Source organism: Saccopteryx bilineata, chromosome X (assembly GCF_036850765.1).
Source record: "Saccopteryx bilineata isolate mSacBil1 chromosome X, mSacBil1_pri_phased_curated, whole genome shotgun sequence".
Classification (NCBI taxonomy): Eukaryota; Metazoa; Chordata; class Mammalia; order Chiroptera; family Emballonuridae; genus Saccopteryx; species Saccopteryx bilineata.
This window is the reverse complement of record NC_089502.1, coordinates 109747304-109774461: the sequence shown is the minus strand read 5'-3', so window position 1 is coordinate 109774461 and position 27158 is coordinate 109747304. Positions and strand designations below refer to the sequence as shown.

The 27158-nt window shown below is 55.5% G+C and overlaps 1 protein-coding gene across 8 annotated transcripts in view; it reads left to right on the top strand.

Moving 5' to 3' along the window:
- Positions 1–27158, top strand: part of ATP2B3 (ATPase plasma membrane Ca2+ transporting 3) — a 75089-nt gene that overhangs the window by 10062 nt on the left and 37869 nt on the right. For 3 of the 8 annotated variants that reach the window (XM_066250394.1, XM_066250390.1, XM_066250396.1), the window contains exons 2-12: positions 10567–10758; positions 11082–11429; positions 15298–15495; positions 15704–15961; positions 16374–16499; positions 17278–17403; positions 21306–21347; positions 23033–23197; positions 23559–23773; positions 24587–24829; positions 25168–25409. In XM_066250394.1, coding sequence (XP_066106491.1) covers positions 11222–11429; positions 15298–15495; positions 15704–15961; positions 16374–16499; positions 17278–17403; positions 21306–21347; positions 23033–23197; positions 23559–23773; positions 24587–24829; positions 25168–25409 — 1823 coding nt within the window. In that variant the 5' untranslated portion in view covers positions 10567–10758; positions 11082–11221. Of the gene's footprint in view, positions 1–10072; positions 10297–10566; positions 10759–11081; positions 11430–15297; positions 15496–15703; positions 15962–16373; positions 16500–17277; positions 17404–21305; positions 21348–23032; positions 23198–23558; positions 23774–24586; positions 24830–25167; positions 25410–27158 lie in introns of those variants that run through there. The other 5 variants (XM_066250395.1, XM_066250393.1, XM_066250398.1 and 2 more) reach the window with 3 other exon arrangements.

Below are 27158 nucleotides of genomic sequence, written 5' to 3'. Positions count from 1 at the left end.
CCATGAACGCCACATATTTTAAAATGTAATTCCATGAGAGCCATACAACCACCCGTGTACATTACGCCTTATTCAATAAAAATGTGGTGTTGTCCCGGAGGACAGCTGTGATTGGCTCCAGCCACCCGCAACCATGAACGTGAGCGGTAGGAAATGAATGGATTGTAATACATGAGAATGTTTTATATTTTTAACGTTATTATTTTTTTTATTAAAGATTTGTCTGCCAGCCAGATGCAGCCATCAAAAGAGCTACATCAGGCTTGCAAGCCATAGGTTCCCGACCCCTGGGCTAGAACTTCTAAGACAATGTCAATTGGCACAGGTAAGAGGGAGCCCAGCTTTGAATCATTACATGTCCCAGGGAGCCCATGAAATTATGGGGGTTTGGTAAGTCATGTAGACTTTGCGGAGGTCTCCTGGCTCTCTCAGAACAAGAGCTGGCTTTGGGGACAGCCATCGTATCTGGTGACTGAGGCTGGGTTCCTCCCTGCATTCCTGAATTACTTAGGTGATGGGCTTGACCTCTTCAATGGAGACCCAGCTTAATGGAGGTGTGGAAAACAGAGAAGGTGATGTCTTTCACACACAAAAGTCTAGGCGACGAAGGGCTGGTATGACAGCTAGCTGGCCATCAAGGCCTGGTGCTCCTTTGATGGTGTTGCCATCCTCAACATGCAGCGTGCTAGCGGGAGTACGAGAGCCGCCTCTGCTCCTATCTTTGCATCAGCATTCTAGCTGGCAGGAAGGAGGAGAGGGACCGGGGAGATCACATTCCTTCCCTTTAAGGACACAGCTCTGAAGCTGGCCTTATGCCTTTTCTTCCATGTGCTGAGAAACCTTAATGGTTTCTGTGACTAAGGCATGTCCCTGTCCCTTTTGCTCAAATCTCATTAGCCAGGACAGAGTCACATGGTCATATGTAGCTGCCCCAGAGTTAGGGGAATATAGTCATTAGCTGGATGACAAGACACCTAGCTAAAAAATAAGATACGACATGGGAAGAGGGGACTAGAAATCGGGAAATGCCTAGCAGGTCTCTGTCACAACCTCCTGGGGGTTCATGAGTGCCTCTTAAAGTCATCTTATTCTAATAGAACCAGTGATCTAGAGGCCAGACCTTCCCCAAGTGTTCTGGCCATCCCTTCTGGTCCCTTCTGAGGACAGGACAAGGTCCGTGCCTCTGAGGAAATGCATACCAACAGCAAGAAATAGGGCAGGCAGGGGGACCCAGGGCCACATCGCTTCCGAATAAGAAGAAGATCACTGGCAACGGCCACCAGCAAGCCCAACATCTCAACTCATCTGCTTTTCTGCCACCTCATAGGCAACCAGCCAGCTGAGGCAGGACGAAGGTGGTGTCAGAGGTCATTGAGACTAAAGGGTGGGGGAAGGCACGTATGGAAGGGGCTGCGTAGGTTTTCATTCCAGGTACGGGGTGCTCCTGAAAGTTGAAATCTATATGGGCAAAATCATCAGTTGATTGGCAGGCAAGGCAGTGGGACTCCTACTCTCACTGTGTGGCCCGAGGCACCATGGGAGGCTACTCTGGACATAGAACGAAAGGGCTGGTGGGGCCTGTTTGTATTTATTTTTAATGAGTTTTTGGTTGTTTATTTGTATTTGTTTGATCTTCATAATTTTCTTTTTTTTTTTTTTTTAACAGGGACAGAGAGCGAGTCAGAGAGAGGGATAGATAGGGACAGACAGACAGGAATGGAGAGAGATGAGAAGCATCGATCATCAGTTTTTCGTTGCGACACCTTAGTTGTTCATTGACTGCTTTTTCATATGTGCCTTGACCGTGGGGCCTTCAGCAGACCGAGTAACCCCTCGCTTGAGCCAGCAACCTTGGGTCCAAGCTGGTGAGCTTTTGTTCAAACCAGATGAGTCTGCACTCAAGATGGGGACCTCGGGGTCTCGAACCTGGGTCCTCTGCATCCCAGTCTGATGCTCTATCCACTGCGCCACTGCCTGGTCAGGCCCTGTTTGTATTTTTAACTACAGCAAAATACACATAGCATAGAATTTACTATCTTAATCATTTTTAAGTGTATAGTTCAACAACACTGAGTGCATTAGCTTGTGCAACCACTCCCACCGTCCGTCGCCCGATCTTTCCATCTTCTCAGACTGAAGTCTGTTGCCATTGAACACTAACTCCCACGCTCTCTTCTCCAGCCCCTGGCAAACACCCTTTTATTTTCTGTCCCTATGAATTTTCCTACTCTAAGGACCTCATATAAGTGGTATCATATATCTATTTGACCTTTTGTGACTGGCTTATTTCGCTTAGTATAATATCCTCAAGCTTCATCCATGTGTAGCGTGTGTCGGAATTTCCTTCTTTTTAAGGATGAATATTATTCCACTGTATGAATAAAGCACATTTTGTTCATCCATTCCTCTGTCCATGGACACTTGGATTGCTTCCACCTTCGGCTACTGTGAATACTGTTGCTATGAACATGGGCGTGCACATCTCTTAGAGATCTTGCTTCCAATTCTTTTGGGCAGATACCTCAATGTGAGATCACTGGATCCTATGGTAATTGTATGGTTAATTTTCTGAGGAAGCGCCACCTCATTTTTTTTCATTTTTATCAATTTTATTTTATTGTGTTAACATGGATTCCAGTGTCCCACTCAATATAACACCATCACCACCACCCCCGTATTCCCTGTTACACCCCCTTTGCACCTCTCCCCTAACTCCCTCCCCCCTTCTCTCTGGGATATGCTGTCCTGTTATCCGTATCTCTGGGTTAAGTATATGTAATTTCACTAATCCCTTCACCTTCTCTGATCCCATCCCCTCATCCTCCTTCCCTCTGACAGCTGTCCCTCTGCTCCCTGTGACCCCGCCTCTGTCTCTATTCCGTTCCTCAGTTCACTTTGTTCATTAGATTCCACATATAAGTGAGATCATAAAATATTTGCCCTTCTCTGCCTGGCTTATTTCACTTAGCATAATAATCTCCAGGTCCATCCATGCCATCGAGAAAGGTAAGATTTCCTTCTTTTTCATGGCCCCGTAGTATTCCATTGTGTTTATGTACCACAGCTTTTTAATCCACACCTCCACTGATGGACTGCCACATTGTTTTCTATCGTGGCTGCAGCACTTCACGTTCTCTGTTGGAGCTTGTCTTTTTTTTTTTTTTTAAACTATTTTTTTAATTTTATTTATTCATTTTTAGAGAGGAGAGAGAGAGACAGAGAGGGAGAGAGACAGAGAGAGAGAAGGGGGAAGGAGCTGGAAGCATCAACTCCCATATGTGCCTTGACTAGGCAAGCCCAGGGTTTCGAACCGGCGACCTCAGCATTTCCAGGTCAATGCTTTATCCACTGCGCCACCACAGGTCAGGCGGAGCTTGTCTTAACTGTATAGTTTTGGGTCTTCCCTGGAGCCTCTGAAGGCAGGTCAATGTGTGGTGTCAAACTTGGCTGGGCCTCAGAATCCCCTGGGGGATTTCAGAGAGTCTGTGCCATCCTCCTTCTGACTGTGAATCTCCGGCTGAGAGCAAGCATTTCTGAAGTCCCCCTCCAGGTCTGGCGTCTGCCACTCTACATGAAAGCGCTGAGCTACCGATTCTCAAGGGGTACTGTAGAGGGTCACCCACCCAGGTGCCTGCCACCTCCAGGTATCTAGACTTGCTGGGTTTTTTCCAGATTCCTGAATCCTCCTTGACTGGGTTTTAATTAGCCCGGACTCTGTGCATCTATCTGTCTTTTTGCTGGCCTGAGACGGTCCTTGGAATCTGAACCTGGTGCTGAATGGGAGGCATCCTTTGGCCTCGCTGGAAGCCCTCAATGGGTCCCTGAGGTGGCCCTGGTGCCCTGGTGGCAGCACAACAGGCCTCCCTTAGGAACAGCCCCGCAGGGTTGGAGGTTTCTAGTAAGAGGGTATGTTTGTGAGTTTACAGACAGGATGCCGTGGCAGTGTTTGACCCTTCTCTGATGTTAATTTTTTTTTTTTTTTTTTGCCTAAAGCTGTTCCCTGGGAGAGACACTTGACATGTGCACAGATTGTACCAGGAACAAGGAGGAGGAAGAATGGGGGCTGTCCCTTTAAGTCTGTTTTCTCTATGTTTTTTTTTTTCCTTTTCTTTTCCCATCCTCCTTCCTCTGCTAGCTAGCGCTAGCACAAGCGGTGGGGCTGTGGAGGGCCCAGGAGCTGCAGTGACGGTGCCTCTGAAATATTAATGAGGCTGTTCTCTGCTTCGACTCCTTCCCCCGCGCCCTCCCTCCCCGGTTAAATGCAGGCCTCATCCTTAGAGCCCTCTTTTTCCTTACTGGGTGGTTGCCACGGTGGTCCAGCAGGAGGGGGCAGGGGGCCTGGCAAGAGAACTAGGTCCCAACCCAGGAAGGGCTTTGTGGGAAATCAAGGGTTAAATGGGCACCTTGAACCACTGTTTTCACCTGCCTGGATCAAACCAGTCTCAGGAGAGGGCAGGGCAGTTGGGGACCCCCGAGGGCCTCTGCACCTGCTCCCTGCCTGCTCTCCACCTGCTGCAACGTGCTTGACCGAGCCCCACCGGTGTCTGCAGCTGTGCGGGGGACCCGGGCTGGCCTGGGGGGGGGGTCCTGCTCTTGCTTCTGTGGGGCCTGGCCTGGGTGCCAGGTGCCTGGAGGTAGAGAGAGGAAGGGTTGTTATTTCAAAGAATCCTCACAGTGAGTCACATTGCTGAGCCATGGGTTCTTTTTTTAAAAAAATAAAAATTTTTAAGATTTTATTTTTATTGATTTTAGAGCAAGAAGAGAAAGAGGAAAAATAAGAGAGGGTGAGGGGAAGGGGGAAGCAGGAAGCATCAACTCATAGTAGTTGCATCTCATATGTGCCTTGACTGGGTAAGCCTGGACTTTTGAACCGGCGACCTCAGCATTCCAGGCCAGCACTCTATCCACTGTGCCACCACAGGCCAGGGGCTGCGGGTTCTTCCAGAAGGTGAGCCCCTGCTTGGTGGATTTGTGGGGAGATGCCAAAGGGCAGTGTACCTCAAGGAGGGTGGCAGTGGAGGGCACATGCTTGCGGGGGTTGCTCAGACCCGTCAGACTTGGCTCTGCTGGGTGATGCTCCCTTATTGCCTCAGGGCATGGTTTCCTGGGCCTGGGGAAGCCCCCCAGTTGGCAGGACCCAGGCCTTTATCCTCAGTCATTGGTCCATTGGACTCAAACAGTGACTGAGGAGCGACACTGAGAACTGAGACTGCCTGGCTTCTAGCTGGTGCTGCCAACTGGGCTTCGCCCCTGGGAAGCAACAAATGCCCTACCATCGATGTGGGGACAGGTGCCCACTCAGACCCCAGCAAGTGCAGACTGCTGGTGGACAGAGGCTGCTGTGCAACCGTGTTTCCGCGGTCACAAACGGGCTGTATTCTAATGCTTTGCAACTTCTGACTTGGAGGATGACAGTGGGATTCCGTCCCCCATTCTCTGTCCCTCTGTAAAGGCAAAGCTGGGCAGCCCACACAGAGCTGAAGAAGCAGAAAGCGTCTGTCTCCTGGCAGCGAACGGGCTGAGCTGCTCAGGTCATCGTGACTCCCCTCAGGAACATAGCCAGCAGGTCTGATCACAGAATCACAGAACCTGCCTCAGCCCACACAGGGTGTTTGTGAGGGCGCAAGGAAGGAAGCATCTGGAACGAGGGCCCCAAGAGGGGGGGACCCTGGGAACAGAGATGCCCCCATCTCTTTCAGGGAGCTCCGGGGATTGAGGGGAGGAGACAACATGGGGGATCCAGGCAGATTAAATCAGAGGTACTGGGAGAGTGCCCAAAGCCTGAAAAGAAGTAGCCAAAAAAGGCCAATGATGGGGAGAGGATTCCTGGGTTTCTAATCAGGGGGACACGAGCCGCTAGGGCTGGGGGCAGCGGACCTCTGGATGTCCAGGCCCTGCCGGAGGGAAAGGTTCAGAAGGCAGTTGGGGGACAGGCTCAAACATAGGCTATCTATTGCAGTGCCCCGGCAACCCCCTGCGGTGGCAGCCTGTTGAAAATGACAGAGTGAGGGTGCGACAGGCAAGGGGACCACCGCCGATTTCTGCTCTCGCCACCCGCCATGCCGGCCAATTTGTGCCAGGGTGGAGCAAATGCCAGAAGGTCCCAGTCCCCTTCTGTGGAGGTTTTCAATCCAATTAAGCCAATTAAAGTCTGAAAGATGAAAGAGTACAGAAATGATACATTCCTTGCCCTTTTGGTGCCTATAAACTGTTCTAGGCAGCCAGCCCAGGCCGGAACATCTCTGTCAGGCCTGCAGAACTGATAGGCCCGGTCATTCTGCTCTCAGCCATTTCAGTGGTGGCTGCTGTCCTTATTCGGACCAAGGGAGGCCATTGCCCAGACTTATAGATACCCAGGAAAACAAGAGTATATGCCATTCGGTCTCTAGAGTGACCAACAGTCAAAGATAGACCTTGACTTAATGGATGGCTCCTGTCCTGTGGTCTGTGGTGTTAAGACAAGGAAGGTTAGCACAAGCACCATCTTGAACTTGAGAAGCCTCCAGAGCTGAAGTGGGGCCCCTGAGCATACTGAGAGTGGCTTGCTGGGAGTCATGAGCATCCCTGCCCTTCATTTCTGCACCTTACCCTGTGTTCTCCAGGACAGAGATCCCTTTCCCAAGGTACCCAGCCCCCCCTTGGCCAGCCAGGCCCCCGCTCACTCACTTCTCCAGGCTCTGTCCTCACCCAGGGCTGACCAAGCAATGGTCTTGCCACCAATTCAATAACTACGTTTCTCAAATTGCTTACGACCCCAAGAGCGGGAAAGACATGCTCACAGGTTGTTGCAATGCCCAGCAAAGGGAAGTAGGGAAGGTCTTGGGATTCTACACTCGGCAGCAATCGGTTTTGGCAGATACTTTCTGGAGAACGTTCCACTTGAGTTGAGTGGCCACTCGAATTCAATGGGGGTCATCAAGTAGAGATGGAACAGAGGGTGAACAGGGCAAGGCCCGTGCCAAGTGTTCGGAGCTGGCAAGACTGTTCACTGTGGCAGGGTGAGTGGTGCGTAGGCGACCAGTGTGATGTGCGGCTGAGTAGGCCAGAGCAAGAGAGGAGCTGGAAGGTCCTTTGAAAGAATGAGGCCGCCGGGCGTGGTGGCGCGCGCCTGTAGTCCCAGCTACTCGGGAGGCTGAGGCGGGAGGATCGCTTGAGCCCAGGAGTTCTGGGCTGTAGTGCGCTATGCCGATCGGGTGTCCGCACTAAGTTCGGCATCAATATGGTGACCTCCCGGGAGCAGGGACCACCAGGTTGCCTAAGGAGGGGTGAACCGGCCCAGGTCGGAAAGAATGAGGCCTTATGCTTAATGGGGGGAAAGGAGGGAGGGGATTGAAGAGGGATGTGGATTTTTGGAGGCCAGTGCAACAGGAAGGCAGAGAGAGTGACAACGCCCAAACCAGGGAAGGTAGTGACCTAGAGCAGGGTAGTGACAAGCCACCCAAGTGGAAGGAGACTTATTAGGGGGTATATGGGATGTGGGGCCTGCTTGGTGGGGGGTGAGGAAGAAGGAACAGGCCATGGGTGCAGGCGCAGGGTGTCAAGGGATACCAAAGCATGGAAGGATGCAGGGCCGGCTGAGAGGCCACAGCAAGGGGCAAAATGCTTTGTGCTCCGGCAGAAGACCAGGTCTGTCTTCCCTGCCTAGTCCCCTTATGAGACTCTGTGGGCCCAGTCAGCCGCAGCAACAATAGCTCAGCAGTTAGGAGCAAATCAAAGACCCGGCGTGGCTCTGTCTGGGCTGCTATTGCTTAATTGAGGGCAGGGTCATACTGGGTGGCAGGCGCAGGGAGTTCGATGGGGAGGACGGAGCCAGCCTTCAGAGAACCCTAGAGGGGTGGAGGTGGGTGGGTAGGGATGCTGTGCTGCCAGCCTGCAGGGTACCCTGCTCTGAAGAATGGGCATTTCTGTCTTGGCCTAACTATGTACCATTCACTCTGTCACCCCCAGAGCCCACCAGTGCCATATGGCAGGAGTCAATGCCTCGCCAACCAAGTTTTATCAAGTGGGTATAGAGGCTAAAAAGATAAAAGGTTCCAACGGAAGAAAATAGTCCATCTGCTTCCCTTTTAGAAAAACCCCCTGTAGAATCCCTAGGTGGCTCAGTGGAGTCAACGCAGGCATACAGCTGGCCCCTGCTGTCCTGGCCACACGTGGGAGGACATCTGAGCCTGGGGTGAGTGCCCGCCGCTCTCTTCAGCCAGTACTGCCAGGGCTACATGGCCTGGGGACTCTGCTCAGGGACAGCTGACTCACATTTATGCTGGATGCCCTGCCCCTGGCCCCAGCACTCACAGGACCGATTGCTTGGTCGTCTCCCAGCAACCCTGCCTGCCCGGGGCTGGTAGACAGCTGAACCCAGGGAGCTGACTCGTGAGGGACTTTGTAGGCCCGATGCTGGCTGAGGCCGGTGTCTGCACAGACCCTGTCTCTCTCCTCCAGCAACCAGCAGGCTAAGCAAAGGTCTGAAGTAGGTGAAGGAAGCTGGTGGGGACAAAAAACAGAGGTGGAGGTGCCAGATTGAAGCTTTCTGGAGAGGACCAAAGAGTGCAGGTGACAGTTGAAAGGTTCTATCGCTGTCTCCAGTGGTGCTTTGGCCCGCCAAGGCCTGTGGTCAGAAGAAAGAGACCTGGGTGCCCTCAGGGCTGTGCCACCTCCACTGGCTAAGCCTTGGTTTCCTACCCTGCTGAATGGCAGAGGATTCCTGCTGCGCCCCACCTGAGTGGGGGGGGGGTGCGTTCATATAGCACCTCGAAAGGAGTCCAACCTGCCTCATACACCACAAGAGCTTTGCTTCCTTCGAACCCCAGCGTTCTGCTGCCCCACACACCCCTGGGCTCAGAGCTCGTTCCCATTGTCCCGCTCTCACCCAGGCCGGCAGAACGCCTGGCCGAGGCCCTGCCCTCCGCCCCTGGCTCCTGCTGCTCCTGTCTGTCCTTACCCAAGAGCCCCCTGATAGGTGGTGGCCCATGTCACTCGTGGCCCCAAGGGATCTGCAGCCTCCTTCCCCACCGACCTGTTTCTGGTGTCTTAACACTCTGTCCTCCAGAAGAGTGGCTCACTCTACCACTTCGTTCTGGTCTTTTCTTAAATGTGCTCCTTCTAAGATACCTTCCCTGACCCCTGCCTCAACTGAAACTGGGCCCCCGTCATTCGGAGGCCGGTTTCTCACGAGTGGGACCTGCTACGTGCCCATCTCCCAGCCAGATGGAGAGCGTGGGAGTGCATTCAGTCCTGTCCACCTCTCTGTTGTCCTGTCTGCCCTCTATCCCCGGCACAGGCATGTAATAGATGCTCAGTAAAAACTTGTCAGATGGGGAGCTGGAAGGACGAGCGATGGAGAGATGTGTGGATGTGGGAGAGGACGGCACATCTGTGGCTCCACCACTTGGTTCCCATATCTTCTAGCAATGAAAACAGCTGTTTGGAAGGTGTCTAGGGAGTTAACACTGAGGTGCCCAAACTTTTAAAACATAGATAGTCATTTTCTGAGGTGCCTCTCTGCCTGCCAGGCTTCACGAACGAGAACTACGCTATGTATACGTGCTTTTTCCTAACAGGTGGGACTGGCATCCAGAGGAACTGAGTCCCCCACCGTGTTCTAAGCCCCCTGAGGGCTGTAGTGTGTCCGCTCCCAGCATTCACTAGGCTCTGAGTGTCAGCCGGGGTCTCTCCTGAGAGCAGCAAGCCACAGGGCTCTGTCTGCGCTATATGTTTCCATGGGTGATTCTAGATCAGAAATCCTTAGCCAGGTTCTGCCTCCAAGAGGATTCTTCTAAGCCAGGAGCCTTCTCTGAGGTGAGGGATCAGGCCCCGCTGAGCCACGTTGCTAGGAGGACTCTGCTGGTGTGAAGGTTAAGGCCATGTACACTGAGACTACTTTGAAGGATCAGGCCCCGCTGAGCCACGTTGCTAGGAGGACTCTGCTGGTGTGAAGGTTAAGGCCATGTACACTGAGACTGCTTCAGCCCTAAGAGCTTAGCTCATGGCCTTGGGGGCTGTTTCCACTCCTGCGCAGGCAGGCCGCAGGCCAGGAGGAAGAGTTAGGGGAAAACCAGCAGGAGAAGCTAGGCGCCTGGAACAGGGGGCCCAGCAGGTTCAGCGAGCCCAGTGAGCCCCTGGGGTCCAAACTGCCAGGCCTTGTGAAGACTGAGGGCCGGGCATCCAGACTCCAGCAGTTCCTCGGGCCCGTGTGGGCAGTGGTCGTGGGGTATTGGGACAGTGAGATGGATGACAACTTCATGAAGTTCTGCAGGGGAATGGAGCTGGTGTAACCCAGGAGTCAGTTCACTGCTATCAGTGTGTGGGCTGGGGCAGGGGAGCGGGCTGGGCATGGTGGCAGAGATGTCACTAGTGACCTGTGGCTGCTTTCCAATTTCTCCCATGTCCTCTGCTCCACCCCTCCCCTTCTACTCCTTTTCTCCCCTCCTTTCTTGCCTCCTTCCCTTCTCCTTTCCCTCTCTCCCTCCTTCCTCATCCCTACACCTTCTTCCCTCCCTCTCCCTCTCTTTCCCTGACTCCTTTCCCACTTCCTCTGGGCCTCCTTCCTTCTTTGCTCCCACTTCCCAGGTACTCACAGGGCTGCAGCGACACCCTGACCTGGCACCCAGCTGGCCCTGCCCATGGCTCGGCCTGCTCCTCAGACCCCTGCGCATCATCGGGCCTAAAGCCGTGAGCTGGAAGCAGCAGAGGCTGTGCTAGAAGGACCGCCTTGCCGCCAGTATCCGAGCATGCGGGCCTCCTAGGGCCAGTCTTAATCAGGCAAGAGTCGGAGCGTGATGGATGGACGGTTTGCTGGAGGAGGGGCGTGGCCATGAGAGAGCCATGGCAGAGCTAACGCAGCCACGCCAGGGCAAGAGCATCACTAATCAATGCCGCCCTCCAGGCTCAGGGTACTGATGGTGGGCAGGGCTAGGGGGTGAGCCTGGCAGGGTATGAGGGCCACTGGCCCAGCCTAGGGGGTGAATTTTGCACGTAGTGAGTCATGTCTTAGTTTGAGTGATTTTCAGAGAATGTTCTAGAAGAGTGAACCTCAGTTTTGTCTCAACTGTGCCCCTGGCTTCTTTTCATCTCCTTCTCCCCAGGTGTCCACACTTGGCCACTTCCCTGCTGCCACCACCTGTGATAGACTTCCCCCAGGCACTGTGACCTCAGGTGGCCACCTGCCCCTGACTGAGGCCGCACCTGTGAGAAGGCCCAGCAGCCTCTCAGTGCAATAGGCAGGATGGGCGACATGGCCAACAGTTCCATCGAGTTCCACCCCAAGCCCCAGCAGCAGCGGGAGGCCCCCCATGCAGGCGGCTTTGGGTGCACGCTGGCTGAACTGCGTTCTCTCATGGAGCTCCGAGGGGCCGAGGCGCTGCAGAAGGTCCAAGAAACCTACGGGGATGTCAGCGGGCTCTGCAGGAGGCTGAAGACCTCACCCACAGAGGGTAAGTCCGCCAGCAGAGAGCCAGCCCAGCCGAGTGTTCACAGGGGACTCTGGGCCACGTGCCCAACACTCCTCACGGCCATCTAGGGGTATGCTGAAGATGTTCCTTACCCCCAGGGCAGGCCCAGGCAAGGGCTGGGTGGGGCGGAGCTACTGCCGCACTTCCTAGAGGCACTCTTAACCCGGACCATGCCCTTCCAGGGAAGCCATTTTCCCCCTGAGCAGGAGATGGTCTGCATGGAGCGAAGAGGTCACCCTCTGGGCAACCTGCAGTCTTCAAGGAGCTATGGCTGGACCCCTGCTCCCACACCTTCATAATCAGCAGCTCCCTGCTGTCATCTCTTTTTTGGACGAATAGAAATTGAGTGACAGAGGAGGGGAAGGGAAGAGACAGCTCCGTGTCAGCGCATGCAGGCAGGATGGCCCCGCTGTGTGTTCAGGGTGCCGCATGTGTCCAGTTAAGCAGGACTAGAAGAGGGAGAAGGGGTGCATAGTGTGGGTCCTCTGAGGGCCTGGGTTACAGGAGACCTCTCCCTGGAAAGGAAGGAGGTGGCTTGGGGACAGTGGGGCCTGGGGAGGTGGTGCCCAAAGTGCCGAGTGGAGGAAACACAGGCGGCAGGCTTTCCCAAAGAGGCGCGAGCCTGCGGCAGCGTAGATCGGAGCTGATCTGTTGCAGGGAGCCTCGAGGGAGCCTGGGAAGCCTCCTCTGAGTCTAGACGGTGCTAGGAGTGGAGGCCTGACTGCCAACTGTGTCCCTGCCTTTGCCCTGCGGCCCTTTTCCCCTGATCTGGAGGCAGTCTCTGCCTTGCCCTGTCCCAGCCTTCTCCAGTCCTGCCTGCTGGGTCTGCTGGGAAGCCAGGGCCACCAGGAGCCAGGCTTGCCTCTGAATTCCGGGAGCTGGAGCATTTTCTAGCCTGACTAGCACCTCCCTGGCAGGGCTTGTGGGGCTGTCCCAGCCCAGTGCCAGCCTGCTCTGGGCCAGTGCTGATTGATCTCATCAGCTCTGCTCTGGGCCGTCACATCTTTATCCACCCAGGGCCCTGCCTGTCGCCCTTGTCTGTTGCTCCCTGGTCCCATCTGTCTGCGGGTGACTCATGGGCTGGGACGGGGAATGGAGATGGGCCCAAGAGTGAGATGAGAGGGTACCCATCTGACCAGGTCAGGAACACCAGCGTGGGTGGCCTTCCCTAGACTCCCAGGTCTCTCTTGGTTTGCACTGTAAAGGGACCCAGCCTGATACGGTGTCATGGGGGCAGATGGTTTGACTCTAGGCCAGAGGATCTCTCTCCTTCCCTCCTCCTTTCCCTCCCCCATGATTTGGGGCCATTTAGCCACAAGAGCTCTGGCCTCCCCCAGATAAAAGGAAGCAGATGGGTTTCAGCTGGCAGCTCTTTCCTCTGCCTGTCAAGCTTTGTTAAATATTTAAAATGTCAAGGCCCCTGGGAACCTGACTGATTCTGCCACAGCAGCTCTGGAGCGCACTCAGTGTCCGTGGAGGAGCAGGCATGGAGAAAGGCAGGTGCCCAGGTGTATGGCTCAGCTCCAACAGAAAGAGCCAGTCAGGCCTGGTCTGTGTCCCAAAAGACGAGTGGTACAAGGACCGCCCTTCCCCTCTCTGACCCCGGAAGTCCTCAAGGTCTGGTGGCCAAGAGTGATTGACTCTGGCCCTCCACCTAGTGTGGGATCCTCACACTTGCTGACTTAGCCCCAGAGTTCTCACCCAGCCCCTCCGCTCACTCCCGCTCAGACACGGTAGACAGAGTTCATGGGCGGAGCCAGCTTAGCTATGGCCCAGGCCCCTCACAGCCCCCTGGTGAGGTGGGCAGACTGAGGCTGCTGGCGGAGTGGTGCTTTGGGAAGGGTGGGGAGGTGCGTGGTGTATTGGGGGTTGAGACTTTTAGCAATCCAGGAGGATTCCAGAAGCCAAGGAACCTGGGTCTGAGGCCGAGCTCAGTCGTCAGCCTGCTTGGGGGACCTGGGTACTGGCCCTTCCCCTGTCTGGCCTCCGCCAATAGTCACGGAAAGGAGAAGGCGGATTAGCCTGGAGTCACACGATATGGTCTTAATCCAATTCCAATGGCATCTGGCTTCTGCTCTGGGCAGGGCGCCTATCTGTGTCCATGCCAACGGACAGCGCCTAACCCCGCACCCCGGACCTGGGCCACCCTTGGGGACCTGCTAGGCCAGGGAATGCTTGGAACCAGAGGGGCTGCAGCTGCCTCCCCACCCTGTGAGTATTTCAGTGGTGGCAGCTGTCAGGACCCCTGAGCCCAGAGGAAGGCCTCGGGCTGGTCTAGGGCAAGGGGGAGAGAAGTATTACCGCAGCATCAAGGCCAAGGGGCAGGCTGAGGGAGGGAGGAAGGAAGGTAGAGAGGGGGCTCCTGGGGAGGAGGCCCCCTGAGGGCCCAGCTTCCCTTGGGGACAAGCTGGACATGTGGGGCGGGGCAGACAGGGCGTTGATTTATGTGGTGCCACAGACCATAAGCTCTGGGTTGAGAGGGAGGCAACTTTCCCTTCATGGGCTCCAGATCAGTGTTTTTTCCTAGGGCAGGGGGAAGGGAGACCCGGGTGTCTGGGAGACTCGGGGTTCAGCTCACATGTTTCCTTAGTCCTGACACTTTTTTTTTTTTATCTCCTGGAAGTCAGAGACACAAGCCCAGTCAGAAGTGGGGCACCGGCCCTCAGCTGGCTCCCTGGCCCCTAGGCACCGAGGTCCTGAGCTTCCCCCAGACACCCAACTGGGAAGCTGCAGGCTCCAGAAACTTGAGCCACAGCTGGCCCTGCACGATGAGGCCAAGGGGAGAAGGGCAGGGACAGCTGCGGCTCCGCTGGGTGGGGAGGACAGCGTGTGGTCATCGCCTCGCTCAGGGGGTATGCCAAGTCTGTGCCGGCTGTGGGCTTTGCTCTTATCAGCCCTTCCCCTCCGAGGGGCCCCGCTCTGCCCCTCCCCAGGAGCCTTCTTTCCTCCCCAGCACATACCTACCTTCCTTTCTCCCGCCTTCTTCGGCGCCACACTTATCACTCTCTCGTTCTCAAGTCCTGTGGGGCCTGGTCTTGTTTGCCTTCCCAAGCTGTCTGGGGGCACCCTGTGGGCTGGACCCCGCCCCTTCTGCTGGGCCCTGTCCCTGAAAGACGCCGTGGGAGTGGCAGCTATTCAGGGCTGGGAACTGCAAGTCGCTATCGGCCCACCGGGTGTCAGTGTGGCGCTGGACACTTGGGGAAAGAGAAGCGAGGGCAAAGGGAGCACCTGGACAGTTGAGCCAGGAAGGAAGCCGAATCCTGAGGGCTAAGGGCGGGGCCAGGGGACTGTGTCATCCCATCTGCCTGCCTAGGGAAGGTGGCCAAGTGGCTGTTTGGCCTTGGAAGGCAGTGGCCTGGATGCCAGTCCCACATGGAAGGAAGCCTTTGGTCCTTTCGGGCATGGGCCTAGAGGGGATTCATGCTCTAAAGGCCGTGAGAGTCCAGGGCTGGGAGTAGTCTCTGTACACCTCCTAGGCATGCTGGGAGCCAGGTACTTGCTCGATGGCATGAGTAAGACTGACCAGATGCCTTCAGAGGGACCCATAATAGTCCTTAGACCTCCCCAGTCATATCAGGAAGACGGTCCAGGCCTTCCTCATTCTACGAGCTCTGCGTTTTCTTGTGGTCACATGCCTGCGCTCTACGGGCTGCTGGAGAGGCCATGTAGACACTCCCACATACCAGCCCCCAGGGTTTGCCAGGCCAGTGCAGTTTCCACCTCGTGGTGCTTTCAGTCTAGAAGGAGAAACAAACTTGCTCAGGAGCAGAGGGAGAAGGAGCAGGGTCACAGGGGCCAGTCCTACATGCTGCCTTTCCCATCATCTCTGTGCCTCTGCTCTCCGCTGCAGGCCTGGCCGACAACGCCAATGACTTAGAGAAGCGCAGGCAGATCTACGGGCAGAACTTCATCCCTCCCAAGCAGCCCAAAACCTTCATGCAGCTGGTGTGGGAGGCCCTGCAGGACGTAACCCTCATTATCCTGGAGGTGGCTGCCATTGTCTCCCTAGGCCTGTCATTCTACGCACCCCCCGGAGAGGAGAGTGAAGGTGAGGAGCTGGGCCCAGAGGGCTGGTGAGGGAGGGCCTGGCAGGAAGGGGCCAGGCAAGGGCAGCAGCACAGCTAAGCTGGCAGGAGGAGAGGAATGGAACCTGAAATAAGGGAGGATCACAGGACAGCCCTACTCCAGCAGCAGGAAGGAGCCAGCTTGAGTGACTCCCCTGACACCTCTGTACTTCCCTCTGTCCTCGGACACAGCATGCGGGAATGTGTCAGCTGGGGCAGAAGATGAAGGGGAGGCAGAGGCTGGCTGGATCGAGGGGGCAGCCATCTTGCTGTCTGTCATCTGCGTGGTGCTGGTCACGGCCTTCAATGACTGGAGCAAGGAGAAGCAGTTCCGAGGCCTCCAGAGCCGCATAGAGCAAGAACAGAAGTTCACAGTTATCCGGAATGGGCAGCTCCTCCAGGTTCCTGTGGCCACGCTGGTGGTGGGGGACATCGCCCAGGTCAAGTATGGTGAGTGTCCTCACCATCGCCCACTCTGAAAAGGAAGCTTAGTTCCCATTTCGGGGGTGGCATGAACCAGAAGAGACCCCCCCCTCCTCAAGTGCAGACCTTTTTCCCAGGAGCATGTGTGCCCTCCCCTGTGGGAGGCTGGAGGTGGGGATCGTGGCAGGAGGCCCCAGGAAGCAGGCTGTCCCCATGTCCTATCCAGGGCTTCCCCAGCACTGCAGGATGCTTCTGCTGTCCCCATTCTCTGGAAGCGGGCCCACAGGTCTAGGGGTGGGTGGCTCTCCCCAGAAAAAGGGAGGCTGAAAGAAGAGGGCCCTGCATCCAACAGAACATCCCCTGGGTGAGGCAGGAGGGAACAGGGAAGAAGGCTGCCCAGACCCATAGCCTGTGGTTCTGGCTGCCTGGCCTGCCTTAGGGGACCTACTGCCTGCCGATGGAGTGCTCATCCAGGGTAACGACCTCAAAATCGATGAGAGCTCCCTGACAGGAGAGTCCGACCACGTGCGCAAGTCAGCCGACAAAGACCCCATGCTGCTCTCAGGTGAGGCTTCAGGGCCCTGACCCAGCCTATGGGAAGCTGGGAGGTGGCTGGCCACCACTGCTTGGACAAGCCCAGCACCAAGGAGCCTTGGAAGCCATCTGGGCCAACAGCCTCAACCAGGCTCCCCTTGATGAGCCCTTCCGGTTAGGGAGTCTGAAGACTCCACCCTCCTCAAGGCCAGAGCAGCTGTGGGAGGCACGGTGGTGGCGCTCCAGCCCCAAGAAAGGACATGGGCCTTTCCAACCCCGGAGGTGGGGGACTGGCTGTGGGTCAGCCCAGGCCATGCTCCAATCCAGGGCCTCAGGAAGAGCCAGTGGGGATGGTGTTCCTTTTTTGATTTTAACTTATTAATTTTAGGGAGACAGAGGAAAGGAGAGAGACAGAGACAGAAACATCGATCTGTTCCTGTATGTGCCCCAACCGGGGATCCAACCCACACCTTTGGATATTGGGACAATGCTCCAGCCAGTGGAGCTATTCGGCCAGGGCTGGTGTTCCCTTGTCAGAAGGTTCTGCCTTAGCCGTGTTTATATCCCAGTGGCAAGTGCAGTGGGCAGCAGGACAGAGGCTGGAGGCCCCGGGTGGGCCTTGTGAACAGCTTACCCCGTGCTTCTGGGAAAGTAGCTGCTCCAAGCCAGGGATGAGGCCTTGGTCTAGGCTTAGGGTCCACACAGCCTCCGGGGACCTTCTTGGATTCCCTGGACAGAACCTGTGCATGTTGACATGCCTCTCACCTGGTGATGCAAATCTGTCTCGGTCTCTATGTTGACTGTGCCAGGCACTCATGTGATGGAAGGTTCTGGAAGAATGGTGGTGACAGCTGTGGGTGTGAACTCCCAGACAGGCATCATCTTTACCTTGCTTGGCGCTGGTGGAGAAGAGGAAGAGAAGAAGGATAAGAAAGGTAAGGCCACACAGACCTCCAGTTCCCAGCGCCAATGAGAGGCTGCGCCCTTTCTGTGTGGCTCGCTCTTTCTTCTTTGCCTTCCTGCCGGCGGCCCCCTGCTGGCCCAATCTCTGGCTCTAGCTCTGGTTCCGGATCTGGGAGAGACAGGTGGAAGGAGGCCATACCCTCTCTTCTGGTTCCTTTCAGGGACCCCTCTTCTGGGGTCTTTGCCCCAGAGCCAAGCAGGTCAGCCCCCCTCCAAGTTCTATGTAAGGGTAGCTTCCTTCAATGGCTATTCCCCAAAGGCTTTGGGACATGTGTGCCAGGGTGGGGGAGTGCCCTGCCTTGGTAAGCATGGGATCAGAGTGGCAGAGGCTTGGGAGAATGCTGCCCATCCTCAGGGGTGCTCAACCGCCATAGTTAAATGCTGAGGATCTCAGGCCAACACGGCAACCAGGAATTGCACGCCGGGCAGCCAGAGGTGGAGGGCTCCCAAACAGAAAGGACCCCCAAAGGATGTCCAGGGTCCGAGGAAGCTAGAACGGGCAGGGGTCCTCACCCTGAGGGAAAGCAGTGTTGAAGGACAAATGTCTTCTGCAAACCCAGCTCTGTAGCCACCCTGGCCTTCCGCTGCCTCCCCTTGCCTCTGCTCTGAGCCCCAGGCATGGCCAGTGTCCTCTCCAGTCCTCAGAAACAGGGCTTCCAAAGCTATAGAACAGGGGTCCCCAAACTACAGCCCGCGGGCCACATGCGGCCCCCTGAGGCCATTTATCCGGCTCCCGCCCCACTTCCGGAAGGGGCACCTCCTTCACTGGTGGTCAGTGAGAGGAGCATAGTTCCCATTGAAATACTGGTCAGTTTGTTGATTTAAATTTACTTGTTCTTTATTTTAAATATTGTATTTCTTCCCGTTTTGTTTTTTTACTTTAAAATAAGATATGTGCAGTGTGCATAGGGATTTGTTCATAATTTTTTTTATAGTCTGGCCCTCCAACGGTCTGAGGGACAGTGAACTGGCCCCCTGTGTAGAAAGTTTGGGGACCCCTGCTATAGAACTTCCTCTCGGCATCGGCCCCCCTGTCCTGGTCCCTCAGGTCAGGACCCCAGTCTTCTCTATGATGCCGGCCTGTACTAGCTCACGACTTACCGTGCTCTGACCTGGGCCTCCTGGTCCTGTAGTCAAACCAAGTGGGACACAGAGTTTTCTAGCAGTGTGCCTCACCTCTAAGAGAATCTTCCAGGGCCTGCTAGAGGTATAAATAAACTGCGTACAAGTGGGGAAAACGTGTGCTAGAAGCCTGCAGGCGGAGCCTCAGAGTCAGTGAGATCCTGGGGCTGGTGAGCGGGGCAGGGGACAGAGAGGTGCCAGGTACTGACCCTGCTTAAGTCAGTCAAGGCCACTGGGCCTGAAGAGCAGGCAGAGTTGGTCCGTCCAGCCCCAGCAACATGGGGACAGGTCAGCATAAGGAAGGACATGCTAGTGTCCCCAACCCTTGACCACCCTACTCCTGGAGGTGGTGAAGGAGGTAGATGAGCTTGCGTTGCTTAGAAGCTCCCATGGGCCTTGTCTCCTGGCACCTCCTAGCTCCTGGCCGGCCAGGCCCACTCCTCACAGCCAGCTGTCACCAGTGGACCCTCTTCCACCTTTGCCATAATCACCCCCCTCTCCTGTGGGGCTCAGCCCAGTGTCTCTCTACAGTGAGCACCTGAGGGTCCTTCAATGGGCAAGTGGGTGGACAGGTAGGCCCTGGACCTCAATTGGACTGGACTGGGGTTCCCATGCCTGTCTCAGGAAAACCCAGCTGACTTTGCCTGGTGGTTCTTCGTCACTACCCTGGTAGCTAGTTGGCAGGTTACCCTTTCCACACTCCTTCCTTGGCGCCCACAGGCCTTCCCCCCTGCCCTTCTCCAGCATCCCAGGCTGGGCTGCTTAACAGTCAGAGGAGGCACCTCCACCAGCCGGCTTCCTGGAGGAGGGGAACCTTGAGGAGGCCCTGGAGGGGGAGCAGAACTAGCCAGGCTCAGAGAACAGGACAGCAGTACCCACGAGCCCTTGCTGAGGTCTAAGCCCAAGGACCGGGCCACCGTGTAGACAGGAAGGTGGCCACTTCTAGTGCCTCCCTCTGACTTGTTGCATCTTGACCCAGTCTCTCTGCCCAACATTCTCTGTCCACCTGCTGACCCCCACACCTGTTTCTTACCTTCTGGGTTTGATTCCTAGCCACCGTTCTCTTTGGAGGGTCCTCCTTCCCCTCTTGTCCCCTCCTTCAGCTCCTGTCCCTCTGGAGGCTGGGCACAATCTTCCTCTTCCTGTAGTGCTCATCCCAAACCTCCCTCCGTCCTCCACAGGCCTTCCCGGGCCTGTCTGCAGCCTGGGTCCCCTGAGTCTGTTCTTCCTCTGGGTCTCCCTAACCCCAGGGCTTCCAGCAACACCCCCTCCTTGTGCTGTATTGTCCCTGTGTGTCTATAGGTGTCTCCCCTCCTGCTAGAAGTCTCCTTCACCTCTGAACGCCCCTGCACCTCCTCAGGGGTCCTAGACAGAGAAGAACCAACCCACAGCACACCCTTCTCTGCAAGGGCTCTGTCCCTCCTCCCTGGGACCCCCAGACCAGACCCTACTGCCTGAGATCCACCTGGCACCCTGTGTTCGTAGATCCCCAGTGATACAAGCTTTGGGGTGGTGGCTGGCAAGCCAGCCCATAAGCCCCTCCTGCCCAGGTCAGTCATCCCTGGATCCTGCCAGCTCACATGTGGCCTCCAGGGGGAGCCAGGGTACAGAGTTGGGCCCCAAGCTCAGCGCCAGGCTCCCTGCCACAGTCCCCTCACCTGTCCGGTCTCCTGGACCCTTCCAGAGTTGCAGCCCTTGGAAACCAGAGGTGCGAGCAGCACTATTTACCTTGGCCTTGGGGTGTCTGTCACTGCAAAGGCCCTGACACCCGGGTGCAGGCTTTGTGGTTGCAGAGCGTGTTCAGGGAGCTCCTGCAGTTGTGCAACAGTTGTTGGCGCAGGGGCTATGGAGGAGGCAAGCTGGGTATTTGCCCTCAGGTGTAAGACCCCCTGAGCCCCCTGGATAAATCCACCTAGGCCTGTGCCCATCCCATGCCTCTGCTGCACCCTCCAGTGATAGGTGCCCAGTGCCCAACCTGGTGCCCCAAGCCTGACAAATTTCTCGAGTCTCCTTTGTCCCTCAAAAGTACACATAGAGCCTGACCTGTGGTGGAGCAGTGGATAAAGCATCGACCTAGAAATGCTGAGGTCGCCGGTTCGAAACCATGGGCTTGCCCGGTCAAGGCACATGTGGGAGTTGATGCTTCTGGCTCCTCCCCCCTTCTCTCTCTCTGTCTTTCTCTCTCCTCTCTCTCTCACTCTCTTTCCTCTCTAAAAATGAATAAATAAATAAAAAAGTACACATAGAGCTAACTATAAGCCAAGCTGCAAAGAAAGCCGATCTGTAAGTCAGCAGGGGCTAGGAACTATCTAGCTCAACTCCTTGTGCTGGTTCTGGGGGAAGCACACATCCCAACTAGAGGCAGAGCTAGGACCAGACACTGGCAGCTCGCACTCCCCGTGGTGATGGCCCTTTGGGAAACCTCGTACTGCCAACCAGACGTGACCTAGAGTCCATTGAAAGCTGGCTTAGTGAGCTCACTGGAAGGCTGGGGCCAAGACCCAGCGGGGAGCCCTGGCTAGGGGTCTTGCTCAGGAAGTCCAGGTGCTCGTGGCGCCCACTTGCCACATCCTGGAAAGTGGCGAGAGGGCATCAGTGTGAACCTGGAGAGGACAGGGTCCTCCTCCCCTCTCTCCTGCCTTTCCCCTGTGCTCACCGCTGGGTTGCCTGTGCCATGCTGTCCTGTGTGCATGTGCCAGGGCCCCGTGGATGTTCTCAAGTCTCCGTGTCTGTCGTTCCTTTTCCATTGTAGGCAAGCAGCAGGATGGGGCGATGGAGAGTAGCCAGACCAAAGGTAATGTGTGCCCTGCGCTCAGTATGGGGTGGCAGACGGAGGGCACAACTCCGGGTGGGGGGCTGCCCACCTCAGCTGCAGCAGCAGCACTTAGAGAGCAGGTGAGTAGGGCAGGACCCCCCCTGCAGATCCTGCTAGGAGTGTGCAGAGACCACCTGTGAGCTGGCATCCTGCTGGAGAAACAGGATCAGAGAGAACGACTTGCCCGAGGCCTAATCAGACCTATGGGTTTCCCAATTCAGCTGCCTTTCTGCTGTGCAGGCATCCAAGGGGCCGAGGCCCGCTCTCCTCTCAGCCTGAGTGCCTGGTGGGAGCCAGGCCTCTGTGGCCGGGATGAAGACTTGTCAATGGTCATCCGTAGACACGGGGAATCCCAAGGTGGATAAAGCACTGTCCCAACCCTCAAGAAGGTCACAGTCCAGATAGATGAAACCAAGGGTGATAATCAAGTGCAGTAGGGGACCCAGGGACCAAGACAGGATCAGACAAGCAACTAAGAATTCAGAGCATACCTGGGGTTGGGAGGGCATTTGGGACAGGGTGACAGCCTGATGGTTAGGGTCCCAGGCTGGGGCAGAGAGTGACAGTGGGGCACGAGGCTATAGTGGCCTAACTGGGTAGGGCCTTGAGTGTTGCTGAGGCCGTGGGCTCTGGCCTGAGGTTCCTGGGAAGAAGAAGCCATTGGTGAGTGGCCCCAAGCAGCCGAGGGAGAAGGGATGGGTGGGAAAACTGGAAGCAAGAGGAAGCAGCCCACAGAGGGAGGAGGCAGGAGGCATGCAGGGGTGGCGTCAGGATCACCGAGAGTTCCATTGGGCAGGGACAAGGACAGGGAGGCAGAAAGAGGAGTGGCAGGGTTGGGTTCCCTCCAGGTGAGGGATGGACAAGATCACTCGAGGCAACGCAGTTGGAGACCTCCAGGCCACAGAGTTTGTGAAGTGACAGATGTGATGGAGGCAGGGTAGGGGACACACCACCACATCAGGGACAGCATGAGGAGTGCTGGGCTACTAGGGGAATCGTGAGGGGGCTGCCTGTTCTAGAGAAGAGGCGGGGTGGTTGGTGGCTGGAGGAGAGCAGGAAGAGTAGCTCCATGAAGAGAGGGAGGTGCGAGGCTTGCCCAGGGCAGTCCGCGTGGGCAACAGGCTTCAGCAGCCAGGGAGCGCGCTGGGAACAGCAGTGGTGATCGGGGTCCTTGCTGGAAGTTAAGGGGCTGGCAGGAAAAGAGACAGCCCGAGCAGAGAGCAGGAGAGGAGGGCGCAGGGCTCCTGGGTCTCCGTGACAGGAGCGGGGAGGTGGCTTGGAAACTACTGGGCAGATAAGTCAGTCAGCTCAGGGCTCTGGAATGTTCCTTGGGCCCCAGGCCTCTGCTTTTAGGTATTGAGACTTGGGGCATTACAGGACTGGCCGCCCTGTCTGTGTGACCAGGTTACTTGTGCTTGTGTCTGTCCTCCCTTCCCTAATGAGGCCTCAACAGAACCATCTCCGTCCCACCCGGGAGAGCCTGGGCTGCCAAGACAGGAGGGAGAGGAGAAAGCCCCGTGCCGTGTCGCACTCAGAAATCAGAGAGACACCCTGAACCCGTGTCCTCCTGTATGGTGTGGCATGTCTTTCCCTATGAAAGCCCGTGTAGCTGCAGCCCCAGCAACCAGGCCCTAACCACGGCTGTGGGCTTCCTCTGTGCACAGCTAAGAAGCAGGATGGGGCAGTTGCCATGGAAATGCAGCCGCTGAAGAGTGCAGAGGGCGGGGAGATGGAGGAGCGGGAGAAGAAGAAAGCCAGCGTGCCCAAGAAGGAGAAGTCGGTCCTGCAGGGCAAGCTCACCAAACTGGCCGTGCAGATCGGGAAAGCAGGTGGGAGTGCAGCGTGGCCGCCCAGGGCCCCCCTTGGGAAAGGAGGACACCCAGTCTCCTGGATATAAGGCCAGGCCGTGGGGAGCAAGTGGGAAAGAGATGTGGCAAGTGGTGTGAACCAGACAGCAAGGGGACAGGCCAGGGGGGTGATGGCCGTCAGGGCCTGGTCCAGCCCCCTTCTGGCGAGTGTGGATTCTAAAGCCACCATAGGGCCTGGGGCAGGGAGCACCTCGCCCAGCTCAGCTCAAGCTGGCACCACTGCAGCGCCCCTGACCTCTTCCCTCTTGCTCTCTCCCTTTCTCACCCCTGCTGCCCCCCATTCCTGCCCCCCACCTCGGCCACCTCTGTTGCGGCTGGGCAGGGCTGGTGATGTCCGCCATCACTGTCATTATCCTCGTCCTCTACTTCGTGATCGAGAACTTCGTCGTGGAAGGTCGGGTGTGGCTGGCAGAGTGCACACCGGTCTACGTACAGTACTTCGTGAAGTTCTTCATCATTGGTGTCACTGTGCTGGTTGTGGCTGTCCCGGAGGGCCTGCCTCTTGCTGTCACCATCTCCTTAGCTTACTCTGTCAAGGTAATAATATGATGCACAGTAGTATCACTAAGAATCTGTGATTCCAGGATACAAACCCCAAAGGTAGGGTGTGAAGTCGGTAAGCATTTTGGACACAGTGAGGACTAGAGAAAGTTTGGGATCCATCACTCAAGGATTGAGCAGGGAGGCTAAGCTGGGACCCAGAGCTGAACTCAGCCATTCTTGCCCACCTGGCTTCCTGGACGCAGTGACATGAGCCAGAAAGTAGGTGGGCAGTAGCATAGAGCTGGCACCTACAGGATGAAAGCAGGGGGCACAGAGGGGCCAGGAGCTGAGGGAACTGGCACTACTTGCAGAGGTGGGGGAAGGGGAGTAATCAGGAGAGGTCCCACTGGGAGACAGTGGGCAGAGTATGGCAGAGATGGTGAGGGAAGGGGAGTGATCAGGGGAGGTCCCACTGGGAGACAGTGGGCGGAGCATGGCAGAGATGGTGGGGGAAGGAGGGGATGATCAGGGGAGGTCCCACTGGGAGACAGTGGGCGGAGCATGGCAGAGATGGGGGCGGAGCTGCCGAGCCAGCATGTGACTTGAGAGAGCATTGTGGGCAGGGGAATGGGCCTGGGCTGCAGGGCAGCCCCAGGTGAGCTCTGGGGAGATGACTTCCACAAGCAGACCGCTCAGCCTGTCTGATGAGAGTCCTCAGGCCTTACAGGCCTGCTGCCTAGGTTTGACCACCACCCCACAGCTACTTTAAGCTTTGCCTTTGGGCACTGCTGTCGGCCCTCAGTCAGTGCCACACGGAAAGCAGGTTGAGCAGAGCAGAGGCATACATGACATCTGTGCCCTTTACAGAAAATGATGAAGGACAACAATCTGGTCCGACACTTGGACGCCTGCGAGACGATGGGCAATGCCACAGCCATCTGCTCAGACAAGACAGGCACGCTCACCACCAACCGTATGACCGTGGTCCAGTCCTACCTCGGGGACACCCACTACAAAGAGATTCCAGCTCCCAGTGCCCTGACCCCCAAGATCCTCGACCTCCTGGTCCACGCCATCTCCATCAACAGTGCCTACACCACCAAAATACTAGTGAGCCAACACTGGGGCTGGGACGAGAGAAGGGGCCCTGGGCTTACTATGCTCTCTTAAGAACTCTTAACCGGAACTATCATGGTCTCTGGGGTGCTGGTCACCCTTCCCTTGTCCCTGGTGCCAGCACCCCTGCCCTGGCTGCTGGCTTTGCAAGCACCTTCCAAACCCCGCAAATGGTAGGAAAGCTGTCCATCTTGTCCACACTGGAGGCGCTCCATGGCTGTCTGCCGCCACATGCTAAAGAAGTGGCGGCCACGGTCAGGCTGGGGCCCCAAGGGTAGCAAGGAGGGTGGACTTGGACTCCTGGCGCCATGCTGGTTTACCTCACCTCACAGCCTCCAGAGAAAGAAGGTGCCCTCCCACGCCAAGTGGGCAACAAGACGGAATGCGCTCTGCTGGGCTTTGTTCTGGACCTGAAGCGGGACTTCCAGCCTGTGCGGGAACAGATACCAGAAGATAAGCTTTACAAAGTGTACACCTTCAACTCGGTCCGTAAGTCCATGAGCACGGTCATCCGCATGCCAGACGGTGGCTTCCGCCTCTTCAGCAAGGGTGCCTCGGAGATCCTGCTGAAAAAGTGAGTGGGTCACGGCTGTGCCCAGGGCTGGGGATGCCAGGGACTGGGGGCTAACTGAAGAATATAAGCATTCTGGTATTACTATTGGGTTAAAATAAACATAAAACTGGCCATTTTCATTGCTTTAAACTGTACAGTCCAGTGGCATCAAGTGCATTCCCAATGTTGTGCATCATTACCGCTATCCAGTTGCAGAATATTGTCATCACTCCAAAAGGAAACCTATATTGTCGCTACCATCCCCCTCCCAGCCCCTGGCAACCATGAATCTTTCTGTCTCTGTGGATTTTCTTACTCTGGACATTTCATATAAATGGAATCATACAATATTTGTCCTTTTGTGTCTGGTTTCATTCACTCAGCATAATGTTTTCAAGGTTCATCCACATCATAGCATGATCAGTGCTTTATTCCTTTTTATGGCTGAATAATATCCCATTGCACGGATAGACTACATTTGGTTTATCCACTCATCCACTGACGGACACTTGTGTTGTTTCCACCTTTTGGCTACTGTGAATCATGCTGCTCTGAACATTGCTGTACAAGTTTTTGTTTGAACATGTTTTCAGTTCTCTTGGGTATATTTCTGGGAGTGGAACTACTGGGTCATATAGTCATTCTGTGAATAGCTTATTGAGGAGCCAGCATAGTATTTTCTGCACCATTTTACATTCCCATCAGAACTGTCTGAGGGTTCCGACTTCTCTTCATGCTTACCAACTTGTGTTACTTTCTTCTTGTTCTTATTATTATTACTGCCATCATAGTGGATGTAAAGAGGTATTTCATGGTTTTAATTGGTATTTCCCTGATGATGAGTGATGTTGGCGCCTTTTCATGTGCTCCTTGGCCATTTGCACATCTTCTTGGGAGAAATATTATTCAGGTCTTTGCCTATCTTTGATTTGAGTTGCCTTTTATTGTTGAGCTATAAGAATTCTCTATGTATTCTGAATACTAGATCCTTAACACATACCTGATATGTAAATATTTTCTTCTATTTTTGTGGGTTGTCTTTTCACTCTCTTGATAGATTTTTTTTTCTTTTCACTCTTGATTTGTCCTTGGATGCACAAGTGGTTTTCGATTGTGAAATCCAGTTTATCTCTTTTCTTCCTTTTGTAGCCTGTTCAGGGTTTCCTTTACAGGTGATGAAAATGTTCTAAAGTTGACTACGGTGGTGGTTGCAAACTCTGTGACTATACTAAAAGCCACTGAATTATACATTTTTAAAGGGCGAATTGTGTGGTCTTAGAATTACATCTCAGCCCTGGCTGGTTGACTCAGTGGTAAAGCACTGGCCTGGCATGTGATTGTCCTGGGTCCAAATCCCAGTCAGGGCACACAAGAGAAGTATCCATCTGCTTCTCCATGCCCCCCACTCCTTTCTCTCTCTCTCTTTCTCTCTCTCTCTCTCTTCTCCCCCCGCAGCCATGGTTCGATTGGTTTGAGCGCATCGGCCCCAGGCACTGAGGATGGCTCCGTGGAGCCTCTGCCTCAGGTGCTAAAAATAGCTCTGTTGCAAGCATGTCCCCTAGATAGGGGTTGCTGGATGGATCCTGATCAGGGCACATGTGGGAGTCTGTCTTTCTATCTCCCCTCTTCTCACTTGGAAAAAGAAGAAAAAAAGAATTATATCTCAATAAAACTGTTAGAAAAATTGAGAGGGGAGCATGCAGATCTGCCTCCAAGTACCCCAATCACCCTAAACCTGATCAGCCGCCACACCTCCCCTTGGCCTTGGCC